General features: G+C 39.4%; 3 protein-coding genes across 21 annotated transcripts in view; all 3 read right to left on the minus strand.

Annotated features, from left to right (window-relative positions):
- Window positions 1-23,433, minus strand: part of CADPS2 (calcium dependent secretion activator 2) — a 540,583-nt gene that overhangs the window by 370,174 nt on the left and 146,976 nt on the right. The gene's annotated exons all lie outside the window — the stretch shown is intronic.
- RNF133 (ring finger protein 133) lies at window positions 6,252-7,777 on the minus strand. The gene has a single exon (XM_043589378.1). The coding sequence runs from the start codon at window positions 7,432-7,434 to the stop codon at window positions 6,298-6,300; it is 1,137 nt and encodes a 378-aa protein (XP_043445313.1). The 5' UTR covers window positions 7,435-7,777; the 3' UTR covers window positions 6,252-6,297.
- On the minus strand, window positions 10,136-11,439 carry RNF148 (ring finger protein 148). The gene has a single exon (XM_043589379.1). The coding sequence runs from the start codon at window positions 11,205-11,207 to the stop codon at window positions 10,278-10,280; it is 930 nt and encodes a 309-aa protein (XP_043445314.1). The 5' UTR covers window positions 11,208-11,439; the 3' UTR covers window positions 10,136-10,277.

Below are 23,433 nucleotides of genomic sequence, written 5' to 3' on the forward strand. Positions count from 1 at the left end.
CTGTGGTAAAGGCCAAGAGCTGTGGAACCAGACCAAAGTCAAACACAGATGCTGCCACATAACAGCTGTTTAACTTTAGGCAAACTGCTTAGCCTCTGTGGGTCTAAGTTTTATCATCTAAAGAATGAGCATACCTCAGTTATTGTTAGGGTTAAATGAGTGTCTGCCTGATAAACACATGGAACAGCATCCTGTCATGCCAAAACGGTTATTATCACCACACTACCATCCTAACCACCACTTTTTGAGAGAAAAAGCCATATAGCACTTCCATGGGAATACCATAAAATCAAGGAATCCAAAACAGCAGTATTAAATTTTACATTAGTAAGTTACCACTAATATACAAGTCAATGGTGGATTGTTTTGTTAGTAAATCACCACAATTGACTACTTTGTACAGATCCTTTCTTTTGCTATGTTCTCATTTAATTCCTACAGACCTATTATTTTCAGCCGTGTAGTGGACATTATTGTAAGTTATGTGGGCTCCTCAAATCCAGCACATTCAAAATGTGAACCCTTCTTCTACCCCAAAAGCTTGATTCACCTATTTTCTACTCCAATGAATAGCACCATTATCACCTAGTGCCCCAGACGGAAATCTAGGAGTCATCCTTGACCCTGGCCCTTCCTCCTCTACTCCTGCTGACCCTAACTAACCCTTCTATTCTTTATTCACGGTGTTGCTAAACTGAAGATGAAAGTTATGGGTATAAAGGCAAGTTCTGAAATCAGTACCAACTTGGTCATTAAAAAATCAGATCAAAAATACAAATCAGCAAACGAAATCAAAGCACATGTTATCTTGAAGGTGAATTCTCTTACTCAATTTCACCCATTACTGCTTTTGTTTACACTTTCTTTTTATCACTCCTGGTTTCCTACAACAGCCTCCAGAATTCCTGGTCTTCAAGTTCCTTAATCAAAATTCTACATGATACTAACTTCTTTAGAAAACACTGTTGTTAAAACAGACTCTTAACTATAGAGAACTGAGGGTTGCTAGAGGTTTGGAGTATGGGATGGGTTAAATGGATGATGGGGATTAAGGAAGGTACTTGTGATGAGTACTGGGTATTTTAAGTGATAAATCACTAAATTTTACACCTGAAATATTATACCATGTTATCTGGAATTTAAATACTTGAAAAAGAAAAAAACAGATTAACAATCCATGATCTGAGGACCCTAGGTGGCCCAGCTGGTTAAGCGTCTGACTCTTGATTTCAGCTCAGGTCATGATCACAGGGTTGTGGGATGGAGCCCTGAGTAGGGCTCATGGCTGAGTGTGGAGCCTGCTTGGGATTCTCTCTACCCCTCTCGTGCACTCACTCTCTTAAAAAATAATAATAATCCATGATATATCAACATTCTTAAATTCTTACATGATTATTTTACTGCCTGAATTACCAACAATATATTTCTTTGGTGGGGGGAACCACACTGCTGCTCACATCCTTCCCTCCATTAAAATGTGCTTCTTCCCAAATGATAGAGAAGGAAGTAACATTTGAAATGGGGCTAAGTGTTCTTGCTTCTCTAGCTGAAATCCATTCCTTCATATTCCCAGAAGCCTTTATCAATTGCTCTTCATGAAATATCACCCTTCATGACTTGCTAGATTTCCATCTCAATATTTTGAGTAAAGTGAAAACAAGTCAATAAGAAGTAAGCAGAAGGTGAAACAAGGAACTTGATTAACATAAAGGCTCTCTGAAAAAACCCTATGGTAGTGGTTCTTGATCTTGTCTGTTTATTGCAATCAACTGGGTAAGTGAAAAAAATTCTGAAGCCAGAGCCCAAAGCACAGGTGCTGGGTGCAGTCTGGACATGGAGAATTTTAAGAGCCTTCAACAGGATTCTGATGTGTAGCCAAGGTCAAGAAGCACTGCTCCATGAGAAACAAAAGAGGGACTTAAGAGAATAAAGAATTTAAAAATTTTTTTATATTTATTTTTGAGACAGAGTGAGCGAGCGTGCACATGCACGAGCCAACAGGGGAGGGAGACACAGAATCTGAAGCAGGGCCCAGGCTCTGAGTGGTCAGCACAGAGCCCGATGCAGGGTTCGAACTCACAAACTCATATCATGATGTGAGCCGAAGTAGGATGCTTAACCAACTGAGCCACCTAGGCACCCTGAGAATAAAGAATTTTTAAATGTTTTCTGTTTATTTTCGAGACAGAGGGAGACAGCGCGTGAGCGGGGAGGGGCAGAGAGAGAGGGAGACACAGAATCTGAAACAGGCTCCAGGCTCTGAGCTGTCAGCACAGAGCCTGATGCAGGGCTCAAACCCACAAACTGTGAGATCATGACCTAAGTTGAAGTCGGACGCTCAACCGAATGAGCCACCCAGGCGCCCTGAGAATAAAGAATTTTTAAACAGAACTAAGTATCTGGTAAAAATCAGTAGAGATGACTCAGACAACCAATGGTCCTGGAAAAAAGTTTAGAAGGCAAGGAATTCAGTGGCATGTGGTAGAACAAAACAAATGGCTGCTGGTTGGTTCTAGGCTGCAGCTGGAAAAGAGATGGGCTGAAAAAGAATGGGTACAGGAAACCATAGAATGAGAACAAAGCAAGCAAGGGGTGGAAAGGAAAAGTCAAGTGAATTCAAAGAGGTAATTCTGAAAAAGATGCTCTTAGTTGAGTCATTTTCAAAAATGACAGAAGCTGATGGCGGAGACAATGGTGTGTTGTAGAACTGGGAGATGAACACTACAGGTGTAGAGAAGTTTTGAAATCAGGATTACGCTGGTTGTCAACAATGAGGAAAGTTCATGTCAGCAGCTGAAGTCCTCAAGGAACTCTATCTCAGAGGTCTAAGATGACAGCACAACTGTGAAGACTTATAGGCAGAATATCTACAAATAAGGCAGGTTTCTGTGGAGGGACTGTGATGAGGAGCTTTAACACCTGTGCACAGGGAGCAGCTAATCTCAAGTGCATTATTCCCTCCTTTTCTAAAAAAAAGTACTTGCAGTTTATAAAAACAGTTATTTTTAAGATATTTCTTTTAGTAACTGCAGTAACTCATAATCCGTATTCTTCATCAGTAAGCACTAAACACTTAAAAATGCACCAAACACAAAGCCAAATAAATTCTAAAAGACGGAAACTGGTGCCCATAGGAAATGATGGAGTAAGAACATGGGAGTCGCCATTACTCTTCACACAGTAGCCAGGAGTGAATGTTTTTTTCTTTTGTTTTTTTACATCAGTGCTTCTCTAAATTCTGATCCTTTCCTTGATTCCTGTGTGCTACTTCAAAAACCTGAAAGTCTGTAGGAGAAAACATTAACTCTACACAAAACTTAAATACCATCGGAAACACCAGCTCTCAAGCTAAGCCTTTTAAAGTACACAAACTATTGTAAATAGTATGGTTGGCCAACATTTCTCTACAGCACAACTACATTACAGTATTTCTATAGCAAGAGACAGGGTTATAGTTTAGTGTGTCTTGTCATACAAGGAAATGTATAGATAAAATCACCTATTGCATCACCCAATCAGTGGTCAAGTTCACCCAAGTGGTTAAGGCCACTTTCGGTTTAGTAAATAATTAAACCTAATATATCCCAGTAATGAAGCAAAGAAGTTGAATTTTTATAAGGAACATCAAACCCCCCTATTAGAGGTGGGTGTGGGGAATCAACCACCAGGGAATGCAAAAGTATGTACGAAGAAACACAAGGGAAATGTATCATGACGCTGGTATTAGGAGCAAGACAGTTCCTATCATGGTCCCATGCCATTATGACAAAAGACGTTTACCTCGCTAAGAGAAAATGAGGTAGCCCACAAAATAGGTAAAAATTTACTACAACGAATAATACCTTAAATTTGACACAGCAGCCTTATTTCCAGGTTCTAGTTATTAAACTCAGCAAAAGTGTTTTAACTGATCTGTTTACAACATTCTAAAGACAAAAATTAAAACTTTTGTTCGGACATAAGAAAGAGAAAGCACTTAGTCCTCTGCCTACATGGTAGACAACTCAGCAATGACAGCTTCCAAGCTCACTGACCTTTCCTTCCCCAACACAAATACAGGTTCTAACACCTTTTAAAGGGTATCCACTGAAAATTCTCAGATCAAGACAATAAGCCCACAGTGCGTTAAATGTCCATCAATGAGACACTGAATTATGAAAGTAAATATGTTAATTTTGTACACATGATAAGTCATGTTTACGGTTGACAATGATGAACCAAAAGGAAAAACCGAGGAGGCACAGGAAGGACTGAAAGAGAACACAACGGCAGTTAGTGTGAAAAGCAAATTTAAATGCTAGGTCTATCGTGGAACATGTAACCCATATTTAATTTGCCAGGAGGACACACAGCTGTAATGATTCTAGAACCTAGGTTCGGGGGCTGCCAAGATGCATTCACTTCCATAGTTCCAATGATTCTCTTGGGCAACCAGTGGAAGTTACCCTTGCCACTCCATGAGCTGCTAGCCCTAGAGACTGAGATGCCAACAGTGGCCAGTCTGAGAAAGACAACTTATCCTGGATTTAGCAACAGATTCTAGTAGGAGTGGCTTTTAAATGATCTTCAGTCTCCTGTCTCTTTAAAGTGATCCTTGGTACCTCAAACAAATTTACTCTCCCAGGTAAAAGCAAAAAGATCTGCCAAACAGTGTTTCTGTGAAATCCTCCACAGTATCGATGCTCTGCAGTTCTTTCAAAGACCAATTCCTTTGATTAACTGAATCAAACCTCTCCCCGGTTAGGTATAAGAGCCTGTGTAAAGGTGCCTGGGTGACTCAGTGGGTTAAGCATCCAGCTCTTGATTTCGGCTCAGATCATGATCTCAGACTCCTGAGATCAAGTCCTTCATCTGGCTCCATGCCCGGAATGGAGCCTGCTTAAGATTCTCCCTGCCCCTCCACCCCTCCCCCGATAGCACACTCACTCTCAAAAATAAAAAGAAGCATGTGTGTACCAAGTCAAGTTTCACCCCTCTACCTGGTCATCTTAGATACATTTTGCTGTGTTCCGATTCTCCCTGACCTTCAATGATTGTTTCTCCCTCCTTTAAATAGTCTGACTTGGTGTTGCAGTTAGAATCAACTGTTGCCCTTCCACCAGCTTCTGAATTCCAGGGTTGTCAGCACTGAACTCAAGAAAGTTCCTAACAGATCTCTCTCCAGTGTTGCCAAGAACAAAAAAACCCCACTCTCTTAGTGTTGCACAAGAACTAAAAACCCACTGTCAGGCCGGGAAGAGTTCAAAGCTCCTTGTTAGAACTATATACGTTAAGTAGAAATAATGGATTCTGAGCTGAGAATCAGTTTTCTATTTTGTCAAGGTGATTTAGGATGAAAATTGTCAGGACTAAGTTCCCCTTATTTTGTATGATTGGGATAAAAAAAATACTTATTACTCATCCTTTCACTCAAAACTATGAGTGTCCAGCATTCTGCTAGATCCTGAAAATACAGTGAACAAAATAAACACAAACGCTGTCGTAAGAACATCTACATTGTGATACTTACCTGAAAATAATCTAGCACGTTTTAAATCTTTAATGACAAAACATACTTAGTAAGCTGAAATACATAGGAAATGAATACACCCTAACAAACACCATAGGAATTCTTGACCATTTAAATCTTTCCACAAATCATGAACATGTAATACTTTTCAGCAATATTGGGCACTGAATTATTTGCTGTTCACTGAAAAGTGCTAGTGTTTTACTTTTAAAATTACTATCACCATGCATATGCAGAACCCATCAAAATGTACTAACAGCTTGAAAAGAACTTCTTGCCAAGGGTGAGAGTAATAAAATTCTGGCCAGCAAAATTTTCATGCTAAGAATGAAAAAACCACAGCACACATTGACTTCAAAAGTAGTATATTGTACTATAAATGTATCAAAAATATTACTCTTTCTAGCACATAAGATAATTTATCGTTCCCAAACAATTGATGGCTTCTGTATAAGGAACATGCGAATATATGAACAATTTTCTTATCAAAATGGAGCCCAGAATATGTACGAACATTTAGGGGGGAAAGTTCATTCTTGATTTTAACATGCATGTGTACAAATAGACATATATACTCAATAGACATGGACAAAAAGTTACATTTAGCAAAGGCAAAAAGGTAAACAAAAAAATCCTGCTAGGCCCTTTTTCTGCTTGACAAACAATGCAGAAAGTTACCAAAGTAACAAGAGGACACAAAAACCACACTTCAAACAGACAAACTGCTTGTCAGTATTAGGACTTGAGTTGACAAACAGGTTTAATCCACTTGCTCAAAGGTCATGCTGTCAAGGTAAAGGATGAACATCTTCAACTACTGAAGTAGGCTGGCTGTCATTCTGAGGGGGCAGTGGCACCTCCCCCGCTTCTAAAGGGGTCACTTCGTCAGATCCTCTCACAGGAGGAAGTTCACTGTCTGTCTCTTCTTCATCAGGGGACAGGGCATCAGACAATTCATTTGACATGAGAACCTGCAAAGATTCTGTCCCATCTTCAACATCCACCTGAATACCCAAAGCTTTAAGAATGTCACGTTTGCACATGGGGCACGTCCCATGGGCCAGAATCCAGGGGTCAATGCAACTCTTGTGGAAAAAGTGTTTACAAGTGAGAATACGAACTGTATCGTTAGGCTTATAGAGTTCAAAGCAAACTACGCAGCTATCTCCATTTGGACTGATTTCCTCATCCCCCTCTTTCAGAACCCGAAGCTGCAGCTGGCCAAAGGCTTTCTTGAGATCAGTTGTTAACCGCTGCCATCTCCGGTTCTGAATCCTTGCTATCCAAAGTCTCCGAATACGATAAAAGATGAAATATGCTAAAGTAGCAGTTGTGACAATCACAAAAGAGACAAAATAGTGATTCATCCAGATGATGTGTTTCCTCCCCACCTCAACTATGACTGTAACGTGAACTCCCTTCTGAATTAAATGCAAAATCTCCACGCCCTTGAGGTTGCCAATCATCACCACAACGATGTCTTCAAATGCCTGATGAGACATGGGAAAAACCTGATTGCCAGTTCCTGGAAAGTTGTAGATGATCACTCCGCCGGCTCCCTTCTCGATGGCCACCTTAATTTTCTGCGTGAAGGTACAACCACCTCGTTCAACAAGTGCAAGCCAGGTCTCTGAGTTCTTCAATCTGCTGAAACTGGTACTGGGATTACATGCATTTTGAGTTTTTCCATCAGGTGGCACGATAACTCCTGCCACTCTCTTCAAAGTGGAGCTTCTTCCAAACACTCCCGTTTCCCCCAACTCTGACAACATCCGATTCCCAACATGAAACGAGATGTTCATGTAAGCAGTCCAGACAGCACTGGCTCTGCAACAATTGTGACTAAGAAGCCAAAGAAAACTGAATTTCATAAGCCAGGAAGAGGCAGTTTTGTTTCTGTAAGTGCTAATCTTGAGTGGATTCATCTCTCTCCCCACCTAGCGACTGAAGAACCAACCCAACAAAAAGATGTGGCTTCCACATCTGTGGGCAATCAGTTGAAAATAATAAAATGAGAAAAATCTTCAGGGTGAAAACAAGTTCCACGGTCTTCCGGCATGTTTTTGTAAGAAATTCTTAAAGAGGTCTTAGGAGGTTCAGATGTTTTATTAGAGAGAGGAAGAGAAACCCTTTAGATTGAAAAAGAAAAAAATCCCAGTCCCACTAATGTAACTCCAGATACTGTTTACAATTGGGTGATGTGATTATGACATAAAAGATAACACAGCCAATTAGATAAGAGCTTTGAACCTGCTGTCAACTTACTGACTTGAGAGTTTCAAATACTGTTTATGGGTGATACCTAGGTTGTAAGATCAAGTCAATCCCTGAGCAACATATTAACAGGTATCACATTAAATCAGAAATATAAAATTCATACCACACACACACACACACACCTGAAAGCATATGCAAGAAAGCCACAGCATTATCACTCTTCACAAATCGAGGAAACATGCAACAAAATGGCAAGTTTAAAATAATTAGGAATTAGCATGAAGAACAATTATGTGGTAAAAGCAATGAGCGTTACTACCATTTTTCACTCACGTGATCACAATAGATTTATTTATCACATAAAGCACTGTACTAAGTTTATTTAACAACTGCTTGCTCAGATTCGTTGGTTTGATTTGGTTTTGATTTTTAAAAGGAGGGTATCCTGTTGGATTACTTTAGCCTCGCTTGTCTCACTCTTACGTTGCCTATCCATAGGGATGACAGCAGTAAAGAACTTTAATCTCTTTTCTCTGCAGACACTGACATCTGTTACTGATCTAACAATATTTTGAGGGAAGAGAGGAAGAGTATAAGGGGAAACAATTCTGTTTAGCAGTCTTCGCATCATTCATTTTAAACAAAAAGGCAACTATTGATTTTAATAAAACATCAAGGTTCCTCATTTAGATGAACACCAACAGCAGTGTTAAAGGTCACAGATGCTTTGAACAAAACATTTGCTAAAATCAAACATCCCTGATAGAAACTGCCCTTCCCCATCCCCACATACACTATCAGTTCTGCCTATATTTTTGCTCACTTCTATCACTGGCACAAAAGGACTTCATACCAAAGTGACTTGTGGACTAACATGGACAGCCCCTGGTGTAGGGGCATACACTTTCATGAGGGTCTCTCTCATTGGTTCTTATCCACTGGCTAGGAAAGCAAGAATTTTTACCTTGAACCAAATGTCTGTCCTTACAACACAGGATGCTGAGAGACAGTTTTGGCTGGGTCTCACCAGGGCTAAGAGAGCTAGTTGTTCTTATGAAATGTGAGTCAACAAAACTTGAGGGAGGGAAGAAGAACAGGGTCCTACAGGCCCAACCCAAGCGGCATAAAAACATAAATACTACTGAGTAAACTTCAGCTCCCAAGAGTGAATTTTCTTTTCCAAAGGCCACTAACCTGATTGTATTTCCATACAACCCACTCTTCAAAATGTGTAGTACATAGTGTGTACATCCATAAAGTGCCATCTAAGTTGATACCAATGGTGTAGCATTTCATCCAGAGAGATTTTAGTCAAACACAAAACCCAAATCTTTCAGCCTCTCCATTGTTACACAGAAGTATTTGTGTTTATCTACTCACAATTTTTAAAGGCAGCCGAACAAAATTTCAGCTCCACTCTAGAACTGTGTCAAAATGCCCAAGCAGAAACACACTCACCACCATTTTAAGAAAACAAAAGCACTTACTAAGGTTAATTCTAGAAGAGAAATCTGCTACCAGAGCTAAATTCAGTAGGCTAGGCTAACCAGGCTCTGACAAACAAAAGAGATATTTTTTTGTGATGCTTTCCTTAAATGAGGTCTATAATAATTTAAAATATTTTAGTTACCTAACCAGAGGTGTTGTCATCCAAAGCAATTACTTAGAACTCATGATCTACCCAGTGCCTTTGGAAACCAGAGTTCCTATTGATTAACCATGGAGAATTAAATCAAGGTCTAATTATATAATGATTTTATTTTTTTAAGTAAGCTCTATGCCCAACTTGGGGCCTGAACTCACAACCCTGAGATTAAGAGTTGCATGCTCTATTGGCTGAGCCATCCAGGCGTCCCTATAATGAAATTTATTTAATAGAGATTTTAGGTATCAAAAACAGAGTGTTATGCTAAGTGAAATAAGTCATACAGAGAAAGACAGATACCATATGTTTTCACTCTTATGTGGATCCTGAGAAATTTAACAGAAGACCAAGACCATGGGGTAGGGGAAGGAAAAAAAAAAAAAAGAAAAAAGGGAGAGAGGGAGGGAGCCAGACCATAAGAGACTCTTAAAAACTGAGAATAAACTGAGGGTTGATGGGGGGTGGGAGGGAGGGGAAAGTGTGTGACAGGCATTGAGGAGGGCACCTGTTGGGGATGAGCACTGGGTGTTGTATGGAAACCAATTTGACAATTAATTTCATAATTAAAAAACCCATAGAAATAATAAAATGAATCTAAAAAAGAAACTTTAAAATATCATGCCTAATCCTCTATAGCCTCAACACCAAAATCATTTTAATTTGAAGATAAAACTAATTTGCTTTTAAACATATACTGATGTTCTTATTTGGATAAAGACAAAAAAATCTAACAGCTTAATAGAAAAACAACAAGTTCAAATAGCTGGCATGATATGGAGTTTTATTTTAAAAACGCAACTTTCATCCTCTTCAGTGCTTAGGTAGAGAAGATGGAGTTTCTCTCTACATCAAGTACTACATGAAAATTCATTTAATTTTAACCTTTGGAAAGACTCAGTTACATCTTCAGAAGATTGTCTGGGTTGAAGTCTTCAAAATGTCACACTTGCACATGGGGCATGTCCTGTGTGCTAAAAGCCAGGGGTCAATGCACGTCTTATGGAAAAAATGTTTGCAAGTTAAAATACGTACTACATCTTGGGGTTTGTAGATGTCAAAGCAAACAACACAACTGTCTTCGTTTGGATCTAGTTCCTTATCCCCCTCCTTGAGCACTCGCAGTTGAAGCTGACCGATAGCTTTCTTCACATCTGCTTTCATCTGTCTTCGCCTCCTGGTGGAAGAATTGGGCACCCTAGGTCTCCAAGCACAGTACAAGAAAAGGTAGGCAACTGTGGCAGCCAGGAAGGTAAAGAGAGACATGACATAATGGCTCAGCCATGGCATGTGCATTCTTCCCACCTCAATGATGATCGTCACGTAGACTCCTTTCTGAATCAAATGCAAAAGTTCCATGCCTTTCAAGTTGCCTATCATTACTGCAACTATATTTTCCGTTCCCTGGTGAGACATGGGAAATACTTTGTTACCCGTACCTGGATAGTTATAGATGATCACCCCATTTGCTCCCTTCTCTGCTGCCACGTTGATTTTATGTGTGAAAGTACAGCCTCCCCGTTCAATGAGGGCCAACCAAGAGTCTGCTTGTTCAGGTCTGCTGAAGTTGGTCATAGGATTACAAGCATTCTGATTCCATCCTTCCGGAAGTACCGCCACACCAGACACCCTTTCCAAAGGAGAATGATTTCCGAACACTCCACTCTCTCCTAATTCAGATATAATCCGATTTCCCACCTGAAATGTTATATTCAGGTGGGCTGTCCAAATGGCTTTTCCTTTTGAGCCAGAAAGGCTAAGTAGTAGAAAGATGCTAAGCCTCAATAGTTGAGATGAAACAGAACTATGAGTTGAAGGAGTAATTCTAAGTAGGCTCATTCCTCCATTTGCCTCTTAACTGACAAACAAAAAACAAAAAACAGCAAAGAAGCTAACTTCAATTGTTGGCAGTAGATAATTAAAGCACATAAATGGAAAAAAGTCTGTGTTGATCAGAGGTATGTTCCTCCTTCCAGCATTTTTATTTTTGGTAGATTATCTTTCTTGTAATGAAACAGAACAAGAGTTGTTATTAGTACAATGTGATTTCAAGCAAATTATGACTTCCTCACGGGGATATTGTGACATCAGAGGTAGTTAAGCCAATCCAGGAGTTGATATTAGTGCACTGCATACTGAAATTCTATTGGCCAAAAAACCACCAAGCAAGGACTCATGGTATATAACAATTTGGATAAACTGTAAAGCAATAAACAGGCAAGTTTTTGTTTTTTTAAGCCCGGAGTTTCTTTCCTAGTTCTGGATAGAGTGAAAACTGCCTAATACCACTCTATATTGTTTTTCTGTCTGTTAAGCAAAGTAGAAATCATTCATGTATTCGTGCATGTGGCTGGCCAGTCACCAGTCCTCATGCATGGTTCCATGCTACCCAATATGCTAATCTATGGGCAGCAGGAACAAATCATTTCTACTCTTTCAAAATTAAATGCTTATCTCAGATTCAACATGAGGACAATAAACATGTTGTAAGCCTGATACATTGCCAACTCACAAGGCACATTCAACTTTTCACTAAAATTGCTACTAAGAATCTATGTGCTAGGCAAACACTAAGCACGGATCATACATTGGAGGCAAAAACAGACAGGCACCTACTGTGTGGAGCTTACAACCTAGCACAGATTTATATATATGTATATGTATATATGTATATATATGTATATGTATATACATGTATATATACGTTTATATATATGTATATACATATATATACATAAAAATCTGTATTATATATATAAATACATATTTGTTTTTGAGAAGAGAGAGACAGAGCACAAACAGGGAAGGGACAGAGAGAGAGGGAGACACAGAATCTGAAGCAGGCTCTAGGCTCTGAACTGTCAGCACAGAGCCTGAGGCAGGGCTCAAACTCATGAATGGTGAGATCATGACCTGAACCGAAGTCGGATGCTTAACCAACTGAGCCATTCAGGCACCCCTAGTGAGGACACATCTTAAACACACACACAAACACGTAGCTGCAAGTTGATAGGGTCGCTGAAAGGAAAACACTCTATCCGAAGAATATAAAAGGACACAAATTTGATTAGAGGTCCAAGGCATTGCTCCCCAAGGAAGTGGTACGTAGTACCACTAAGACTTGAAAGATAAATCAGAATTACCTAGGCTAAGAATAGTATTTCAGGCAGAGGAAATGGCAGTTTCAAGACCCTAACACAGGAAAGAACACAGCAAATGAAAGGATCTGAAGCAATGTCTGTTTGGCAAAACAGGAGAGAGGGCAAAAGGTAATGAGGGAGGAGGGCAAACAGCAATCAGCGTGCAGGGTTGTAAATGTTACACCAGGATTTTGGATTAGGTCCCAAGGACAAAAGAAACACACCAAAGGGGTTGCAAGGTGGGGAGGTGGACTTACAAACATTTACAAGATGTAGACACGTTATCAAGCACACTCTGGCTGTCTCATGCGGGGAGCGGGTTGGAGGAGAAGAGTGGTGAGGGGAGCTTAGGTAGACAGTGGCTTGGACTCCTGAAATAGTAGTAAACATGCAGAGGCACAGACAAGTCAGTCACTTCAAAGGTTGAATTAACAGATCTGGTAACTGGAAGGGTAGTAGTGGGTGGAGGAAAGGAGGACCACAATGGCCACAAATCACTCAGTTTATTGCTGCAAACCATGGCATCTTTACTGCTTTAAAGATCCTTTAATGCTTATTTGCTTTAATTTTAAATCTCACCTGAAGTCTGTTTCAAAGATGCAATAAACAGGCAACACTCAAACATTTATCATTTTCATTATATAAAATGTAGCCTATGCCCCAGGCATACCTAACGCCCTCGGGATACAAAAGGGACAAAAAAAAAATTTGAGGCATGTTGACAGAATTCTGCCGTTTTGACAAAAGCATTTAGTTGTACTCCTTGTAATATTTAATATTCACTTACAAAAATAAAATTGGAAACCATGAAACTTGTCTCATCATTCAGTTCACATCTGGACTATTGTGAAGACACACAGAACGTGGACTCTTCCTAGCTTCAAATCATGTCAAGCGCTGGCCCATTAACGTTGACCAGGTGAAGCCTTACTAGGAAGACCATTTACATCATCACATTAGGTGCTGTAGGATTACTTAACATTTGGATTTTAAGAAGTAATTCTCTAAGTCATGGGACTAAAAGGCATAGTGTAAGCAATATTAGTCAATCGTATTGTGACAGCATTGTAGGGTGACAGATAGCAGCTACCACACTTGTGGGCCGAACATCACATATAAACTTGTCCAGTCACTATGCATATACCTGAAAATACGTAACACTGTGTGTCAACTACACCTGGAAAACACACAACTTCAAGAATGCTGTATACTCAACATTTGCCAAAAAAGTAGATCTCAAGTGTCCTCATCACACACACAAATGGAAACTATGTGAGGGGATGGATAGGTTAACTAGTTTGTGATCGATTTCAAAACGTACACGTACCAAAGCATCACACTGTACACCTCACACATGTATAATTTTTGTCCATTTGTCAATACCTCAGTAAATCTGGTTAAAAAATTCTAACTTTGTTTTGGTTTGCTAATTCTTAAGGGTAAACAGTTTAAACAGGAACTATATTCTGACTCAGTAACACATCTCAAATCTCAAGGTCCTGTGGTTGAAAAATGATTTGAAAATTTTACCAATTCATTGTATTTTTCTCACTACGAGGTAAGGGAACTAAGGCAATGATAGAACTCGCTGGAGTCCCAGAATACATGCAACTATAAGAAACAACTGTTTATCTCCAACACAGTGGTTTCCAAATAGGGGACAATTTTCCCTTCCAGGGGATATTTGGCTGCTTCTGAAGACATTTTCGACTGCCACAATGACAGAATACTATTGGCATGCACTGGTAGAGGCCAGGGATGCTTTTTAAAATTCCAAAGTGCACATGGATAGCCCGGTTAAATAATTATCTGGTCCAAAATGTCAATGCTGAGGCTAATAAACTAATAGAACAGGCTTGTGAGGAAGGAACCAACACAAAACTTACTTCTCCATGGGATATCTGAGCTCTTATCATAAATTCAGCTTTTATAATTGCCAATATATCAATAACGATCCCCTTTACTGGTGCTCTCCCACCAAAGGAAAAAGGTACAAACTGCCACGTGAGTAGGTAAACAACACAGCAGCTACAGGCTCTAAATTCCTTTTGCCCAAAGGAATATTTAAATAATCATTAACCACAACAAACATGTAATACACACTATACACTGACAAGGGCTAGAGCCTGTATCACAAGGAACACAACACGGCCCCTCTATTAAGGAGGTCATCATCTACGTAGTAGAAAAGTGTTATGAACAAATCAGAAATAGGCATCTCTGTATCTTAACTTTCAGGTTCCACCTAAAATGTTAAGAAGGTTATAATTTTCATTACTCAAATTTCCAGAAATCTCCACCCTGATGACAGAAATAGCCAAATGCATTCACTCAGCATTGCCTACATAGTATCTGTAAGATACAGGTGATACTGAAGAAACTTTAATAAATGATTTCACAAGTCACAGTATCCAGGGCTATGATATTCGAGATCTCTAAGAATCCACAAAACACACTGGATTCACTTAAAGTTTGAAAACTATGTAAGTTTTATGCCAGTAACTAAATGCATAATAGGATTTGGCAAGAACAGAATATTAAAAGGCAGAATTACATCAACTTAAAATTATCTATTTTATTGTAAATTAAGTTCTCATGTATTTTCTCATTTTCTCTCATAAGTTAATCATTATTCTCACATATTCAGACATATGCAATAAAAAATTTTTTAATATACAAATGCTTTCTCCTCTTAATATTCTTGAACACAGAAAGGAGTTCTGAATATGCTTAAATGAAAGACAATAAATTTTTTAAGTAACATGAAGTTGGGAATTACCTGGACAGTCAAGTACTATGTACTAGAACAGGTACAGATACCTGAAAACCCCAAAATTTACTCAGGCTCTTCATTATTCATTATATTAACCAATTTAATGACTTTCAAAGTCATTAAGGGCTCTGGTAATTAAGTATATTAGTAGACACTTGTTTTTTCTCTGTACATGTGAAGTTTTTGGTTTTTTGGGGGGAAGGTCTGAGAGAGCATGTGCATAAGCAGGGGGAGGGTCACAGAAAGGGGTACAGTGCTCATAGGAGCAAGTTCGATGTAGGGGCTTGGACTCACAAACCATGAGATCATGACCTGAGCTGAAGACCAACAGTACCACACAGGTGCCCACAAAGCAGACACATTTTAAATCACCACATGACCAACTACCATTTCTTCACTAACGTAGGCCAGGATTACTATTTCTATTTACTGGCATGCCTAACAGATGCAGAAGGAAAGTTTAGTTAGTGTAGGAGCTCCAAAGCTCCAAGAAGCCACCATGACATGGAGGACAAGGAATGCTCACCTTACTCAAACACTTAACAGTGCTGGCTCAAAAGAGCTTGTGTGAATGAATAGTTAGCATGGTCAGGTTTTATCACACTTGAATGAATACTTTCCACTGTTTTAGTCTGGCCTTCAAAATCATTCCCACAGTGTAGAACTTTGCAATAGCATCGTTATCTAATCTCCCATCACCTTGGATTCATTCGTTGCCAGAGCAACCTATAGACAAAAAGTAATGAAGTTTACAATGGCATTCCTTTTTTTGCTTAAAACTTTAGATGGCTTGCTCTATTCAAAGGATAACACCCAAGCGGCCAAGAATGAAATACAAGCCTCTCCAGCTTGGTCCTCTTTGCTTTCATCTGGTCTCATTTTCTACAATTATCAATCCTGAAATTTATCTTCTTCAATTCAAACAGCTTATAGTTTCCTGCACTCCTATTGCGGCAGTCACTATAGAAGACCTTACACAGGCTTTATGCCTTCTAATAAGCGGGTTTGTTCCTATGGTAGGTACACTGATTGCAAACGACACCAATTACTTCCCTCCCTCTAATGACAGCCCTTAAAATGTGGCTTAGAGCAGTTCCTTCCATCAGGAGGTGTATCTATTTCTATACCCTTTGAACTTAGGTAGTAAAGAGACTAGAACAGAAGTACAGACATGCCAGGTCTGAGTCTAAGCCTCAGGAAGCCTTACCGTCTTGCCCTGTTCCCCAGCTCTCGGAACCCCACCACCCTCAAAGTAAAGAAAACTAGCCTAACAAGCCTGACTAACAAGATGCTAAGTGGAGGAGAGGCCAGGCAGCCTAGCTGAGCCCACCCTACATCCGTCTACAGATAGACCAACATGTGTGAAAGGCCTTGATAAGCAGAGAGGTCTACATGATCGTGAGGTGACCACACAGAACTGAAGACTCACCTGGTCAACCCTAGACTTCTGAGCAATAACAGATACTCTTATTTTACAGTTTATAAAAAGAAGAAACTGCCCCGATATACAGGAGTGTGGGATGGTTTATAATGCAGCAGCTGACAGAGCTCCCTCTACAGAATTATCTACTCCATTAACTTCCTTCACAGCTAGGACTCAATGGCTCATTTTCAGTACTCATCCTCTAGCACAGTATCTAGCACATGTAGTTATCTATTGTAAGTTCTTAGTGAAGGCTGGATAAACTCACAGTGTCATTATCCTCTATATCCTAATATATACTATTCCTCATTCAATAATTATGTATTTTGTTTTATCGTTACAAGGGTGATAATTTCAGTTTGGGTATAATTAGAATGTGCATGAGTTCAATATTGAATTCTGTATATTTAATACTCCAAACTGGATTTCCTATAGCCATACTTGAATACAAAGATAAATGAGCAGGTAGAGTATGACCAAATGTCTTTAAATTTTAATGGGTATAAAACAAACTACCTAAATTATATTCTCTTCTGCATTCAGAATTTAAGGTTCATATAACTAACACTAAATTGAATACCTTTTTTTCTTCTCCATCTACCTAGTTCAAATATAGAATGGTAATCAATAGAGTAGGAATATATTAGTAACCAGTCTGAGAAGTAATTGGGGCAAAAAAACCTTTATTTACACTGTAACCTTTGCATCAAGAAGGATAGAGGAAGGAGCTGAACATCCTTAAGTAAACACAAGATTAAGAACTGTATTTGATTGTATGACCATCTTTCTTTGAGTTGGGACAAAACACATCTTAATATTAACTCGATCATTTAGTCTGGAGTTTTGTTTGAAAGGGTGAATAGGCAATGCACTCAAAAAGAAAAAAAAAAGGAATCTTTTGAATAACTGCCAAGAACTTGTTCTATCAATAGACTTTTTCTGCTTCTGTAGTTAGTAAGAGCCAACACTGAGGACCAAATGGGTATGAAGGCCGATTTTGAGGCTCTGCCATTTTAAAATTGTTCTAAAACCCTCAAGTAGATTCCAGACCTTCCTAAGCCAAAGTCAGTCATTGAAGGTTTCTGTTTTGCCTTCTGAAGACCAGTCCTGCAGAGCACTTAACTCTGAGTAAGCTCTTAGCCACCTGAAATAGCAGGGTAGAGGCAATTAAGGAGATTTTCCCATTTAAATCAGTTATATTTTTCCAATTCACCGGTCACAAAAACTTTACCCATTTGTGAGGTAATTTAATCCCTCCTGGGAGGCAGCAGAGGAGAAAAAACAGGAGGATGGCGTCATCATGCTAGCAGCAACTTGCTGAAGCACCCAGCTATGTGACAGACCCACCGGGAAACCTAGTCTTCACCACATGCTGAGTGAGGGGTGCCACAGTGAGCCTGTTTTTTCACTTGTACGATGGGGAAGTAATGTCGGCCTCTCAGCGCGATGGATGGTGGACTATCAGATGACCGCTTCCACATTTATTCAGAAATCACCAAGCACACCACTGGCATGGTAGAGGCTTGATCAACAGGCCTGGCCCTTCCGCCCCTTCCCAATTCTAGATAGCCTATTTCCTCCATTTTCCACCTAATAACATTCTTCTCATCCTTCACGACTCATCCCAATCCTCCCTCTGCAAGCTCCCCAGAGAAAAGCACCTGTTCCTATGACACATTGTTTTTACATCTATTTGACAGTCAATCCTGCCGTATATTACATGTAGTTAGGTGTTTATGTCTGTTCCCAGTTCAGTTTGGCTTAAAATGTCTGGTGAGTAATGTTAACTTATTTGTATAAAACTGGTTTCCTCCCTTTTCCCCCTATACTAGCACAGGGACTAGCGCTCAGGGTCCCCGTCAAATGTGTCTTTTCAAGTACTTATTCTTCAAAATACTAAGATCCATCAGCAGCTCTGGCAACCTCTGCTTTGTACAGCCACCCATTTAAAAAATATATAAAACAGGCAATGATGTGACAAATCTTCCCTCAGCTAAGAATTACTTTGACAACAGTTGTCCAGCAAAGGCTTATTTAGTATCATAAGATCAGAGGCCATCCGTCTGACATTTTTTCTGTGAAATAAATTCCATCCACAGCTCTATACTTGAAAAATGGAATAATATACAGCCATAAAGTAATAACTATTTCTAATGTTTAAGTAGACTCTACTGAATCAAAAACCCTTTAGTTTAGGAGTGCCTGGGTGGCTCAGTCGTTTAAGCATCTGACTCTTGATTTCGGCTCAGGTCATGATCTCCTGGGTTCATAGGTTCGAGCCCCACAGCAGGCTCTACGCTGAGAGTGTAGAGTCTGTTTGGGATTCTTTCCCCCGCTCCCTCTGTCCCTCCCTTGCTTTCTACCTCTCTCTTTCAAAACAAACATTAAAAAAATTATTTTAGTTTATAGATCAACATATCTGTACCTCAAGTCATATGTCAAATGGTCAATATAAGAAAACTGTATCAGATTAATATTGCGCATTGCAGCACCTCAAAGCCCTAGATTAGATCAACAGTAATACTTAAAGCACAAAGTTCTAAAGACACCAACTTTCTCAGCAACCCAGAAGGCCTTCTATATTCCCCAGCCAAAAATGTGGTCAAATCCTACAATCCCCAGAAACCTGCTGATTAAAATCCTATAATTCTAAGAAGTTCTCTATATTGACAGAATATTTGCTATCACTTTTCCACATGTAACATTCACTCTTAAAGACTAGAGACCTAGTCTCTACATAAATGCCTCTTACCATCTCCAACTAAACAGTTAACATGGCTGCCCTTTAGAGAAAGGGTTTTGGGACTCAGAGGGGGCAAGAAAATAGTCACAGAGCTTAGTTATTATTGTTGGAATACACATGACCAACTTCAAACAAAAGGTGTTTTTTGTTCCCTCACACCCACAGACCTCCTATAAAATCAAAACAAAGAAGTAAAGCTTTTGATTAGCTTTCCTGCCATGATATTGTTCATTATGTTGAAAAGGAGCCTTGTTTCACCAATTGTTATATTACTAATCCACATTAAACTCGAAGAAGAACATTCAGGTCACCAATGACTCAAACTATCCATGAGTTTTTAGGAAAAGATGTTTGAGTTTTAAGGGACAGATGTTATGTGAGAAAGCAAAGTATGTGTAAACTACACGTAAAGAATTTCATTCTGTGCAACATAGCTGAATTACTGATGTTCCACTGTCTATTTTATTGAGAGGACACTAAAATTACTCAGGTGGAAAAACTAAATGATCGACATCCCATATAAATGAAAGTAGACTGTAAAAAGATGGCGGCAGAGTAGGAAGACCCTAGGCTCCCTTTATCCTAGGAATACAACAATGAGATCATACTAAATATCCCAGAAATCAACATGAAGTCTGGCGGAACAAACTCAACTAAAGATAGAGCGGAAGCCACATCAAAGAAGGTGGGAAGTGCAGAGGTGTGGCTTGGGAGAGAACTGGATCATAAACGTGGTTGCAGAGAAGGGGGAGAGGCAGATTAGCACATAGGGGAGTACATGGCGAAAATGAACCCCTACAGCAAGTGGCTTGGAAAGTGAGAGGACCTAGATTTCATGAGTTCTTGAAACAAGCACAGCTTAAAGCCTGGAGTTTTAAAGCCTGGGTCAGCATGCTTGGCCCTGGGAGAGGCTGGAGGATACTGGTGCTGAAGGGCAAACTGCCTGTGGACCAACAGTATGGAAACCGTTATCTGAAGAGCACCTGAAGCACACAGTTGGAAGGTTAGGTGCTCGTCTCAGAGCTTGTCCCAAAGAGGGAGTATCGAGGGTGAGATCCTACCAGTAACAAAAGAACTGGCAGGTGCCATTTTCTTCCCCACCCTTCAGCATTGAGCCCAGGGCTACCTGCAGTAACCAGCCAGTGCCCGTACTCATTACCTAACTTGCTCATGCCAAGTCCCAACCCCTGCACTATGGTGGAACCATCCTTCCCAGTCACACCTGCCTCAGTCTTGGCCCTGCAGGAACCCCTCTCTCAGAAGACCAGCCCAAACCCCTGCCCACACCACAACCCCCAACCCTGGGGTTTTTCCAAGTCCTCTGTCCTAGTGGCAACACAGACAGGTCTCATTTCAGAAGCAGATCAAAGCATACCTAGTTAAACTTAGCACATTCAGACCAGGGACCAAACATTACCCACAACACACAAAGAAAGCCTCTGCAGAAGGCTGGTCTAAAGGGAAAAAACAAAACAAAACAAAACAAAAAAACAGCCAGGACACAACAGCAGAGTGCACGGAGCACACATTGACGACAATCCCAGAAGCACCAGGCCCTGAGAAACAGGGGATGCTAAAATCCAGGGCACTATGGGATTTCTTCTTCATAAGGCCATTAAAGGAGAAGTAACTGACTTTCCTAATACACAAAATAGGCACAGATACTTAGACAAAATAAGACAGAGGAATGTCCCAAATAAATAAAAGACCACGACAAGGCCAGAGATCTAAGTGAAACAGGTGTAAGTAACATGTCTGATAGAGGATTTAAAGCAATCATCAGAAGGATACTCAATTGATTTGAAAAGAGTGTAGGTCGTGAGTGATACCCTTAACACAGATAAAGAATAAATAGAGATAAGGGCCTCGATAAACAAAATAAGAAACACGCTGGATGGAAGGGACAGGAGGCTGAGAGGAACAAATTTATGACTTAAAAGAGTAATGGAAAGAAATCAAGGTTAACAAAAGAGAAAAAGAGTTACACAAAAGAACTTAGGGAACCCAGCGATTCCATCAAACATAGTAACATTCATATTATAGCAGTCCCAGAAGAAAAGGAGAAAGGGGGACAGAATATATTTGAAAACATAATAGCTGAAAGCTCCCCTAACCTGGGGAAGGAAGCAGATATCCAGATCCAGGAGGCACAGAGAAACCCTAACAAAATTAACAAAAGCAGATCGACACCAAGGCATGTTGTAATCAAAATGGCAAAATGTAGTGATACAGGAAAAAAACACTATAAAAGAATCAAGACAAAAGATGGTTATATACAAAGGAAACCCCACCATAAGGCTATCTATCAGTAGGTTTTTCAGCAGAAACATTCCAAGCCAGAAAGGAGTGGGATGATATATACAAAGTGCTGAATGGGAAAAACCTGCAACCAAGAATATTCTACGCCACAAGGTTATCGCACAGAATAAGAGGAGAGATAAAGAGCTTCCCAGACAAAAACTATAAGAGTTATGACCACTAAGCCAGCCCTGTAAGAAATAATAAAGGGGACTCTGGGTGGAAAAGGAAACCAAAAGTTACAGTATAAAGGCAGGAAACACAATAGTAGTAAAAATGAGCATTTTTGTAAAATATCAGTCAAGGAACTCACAAAATAAAAGAATAAAAATTATTCCTTTAGGTATATGTTTTAAGTATGGTATGTTTTAGGTATATGACCTATATACATGCACCTACAACATGGGGAGGAGTAAAGAATGGGTTCCATCATTAAAGGAACCACCTTTAATGGTTCCATTAAAGGACCATCAACTTGATATAGACTGTACACACAGATGTTATATACAAACCTAATGATAATCACAGATCAATAATAAATGTGCAAAGAATAACAAAGAAATCCAAATAGATCATTAAAGAAAATCAGCAAACCATGAAAAAGACAAAAAAGGGTGAGGGAAAATCTTCAACCACAAAATAATTAATAAAATGGCAATAAATACATATCAATAATTACTTGGAACGTAAATTGACTAAACACTCCAATAAAAAGATATTGTGTGATGGAATGGATAAAAAAAACAAAAACAAAAAAAAACAAGACCCATGTATATGCTGTCCCTAAGAGACTCATTTCAGACCTAAAGACACCTATAGATTGGAAGTGAGAGGACAGAAAAACATTTATCACGCAAATGGTTGTCAAAAGAAAGCTAAAGTAGCAAAGCTATGTTGGACAAAATAGATTTTGAAACAAAGACTGTAATAAGAGACAAAGGAGAACATTTATAATAAAAGACAATCCAACAAGATGTAACAACTGTAACTATTTATGCACCCAGCATGGTAGCAACAAGATAATTAAAACAGTTAATAACTAGGTCAAAGGAACCAACCAATGATAACACAACGGCAACAAGGCACTTTAACACCCCACTTACATCAATGGACAGATCGTCTAACCAGAAAATCAACACGGAAAAACTGGCTTTGAACGACACACTGGACCAGATGGATTTACCAGATATATTCAAAAACATTCGCTCCTAAAACAGAACACACATTCTTTTCAAATGCACATGGAACATTCTCCAGCACAGATCAAGTATCAGGCCACAAACCAGCCTCAAAAAATTCAAATACATCCAAGTCATACGATGCATCTTTTCTGACCATACACTGAGAAACAAAGTCATTCACCAAGAAAACCACAAAAATAGGATTAAATAACATACTACTGAATAATGAATGGATCAACCAGGAAATAAAGTACACAGAAATAAATGAAGATGAAAACACAATGGTTCAAAACGTTTCGGATGCAGCAAAAGCAGGTCTAAAAGGAAAGTTTATTACAATATAGGCCTATACAGAAGAAAAATCTCAACCTAACCTTCCACCTAAATGAACTAGAAGAACAAAACCTAAAACCAGGATAGGGAAAGAAATAAAGGTTGGAGCAGAAATAAAGGATATAAAAACTAAAAAACAAAACACAAAAATAAACCATAATAGAACAGATCAAT

Source organism: Prionailurus bengalensis, chromosome A2, assembly GCF_016509475.1.
Source record: "Prionailurus bengalensis isolate Pbe53 chromosome A2, Fcat_Pben_1.1_paternal_pri, whole genome shotgun sequence".
Taxonomy (NCBI): Eukaryota; Metazoa; Chordata; class Mammalia; order Carnivora; family Felidae; genus Prionailurus; species Prionailurus bengalensis.

Excerpts from the sequence above, each read along its gene's own strand:
- RNF133 (XM_043589378.1), bottom strand. The coding sequence starts at position 7,434 with ATGAATCCACTCAAGATTAGCACTTACAGAAACAAAACTGCCTCTTCC.
- RNF148 (XM_043589379.1), bottom strand. The coding sequence starts at position 11,207 with ATGAGCCTACTTAGAATTACTCCTTCAACTCATAGTTCTGTTTCATCT.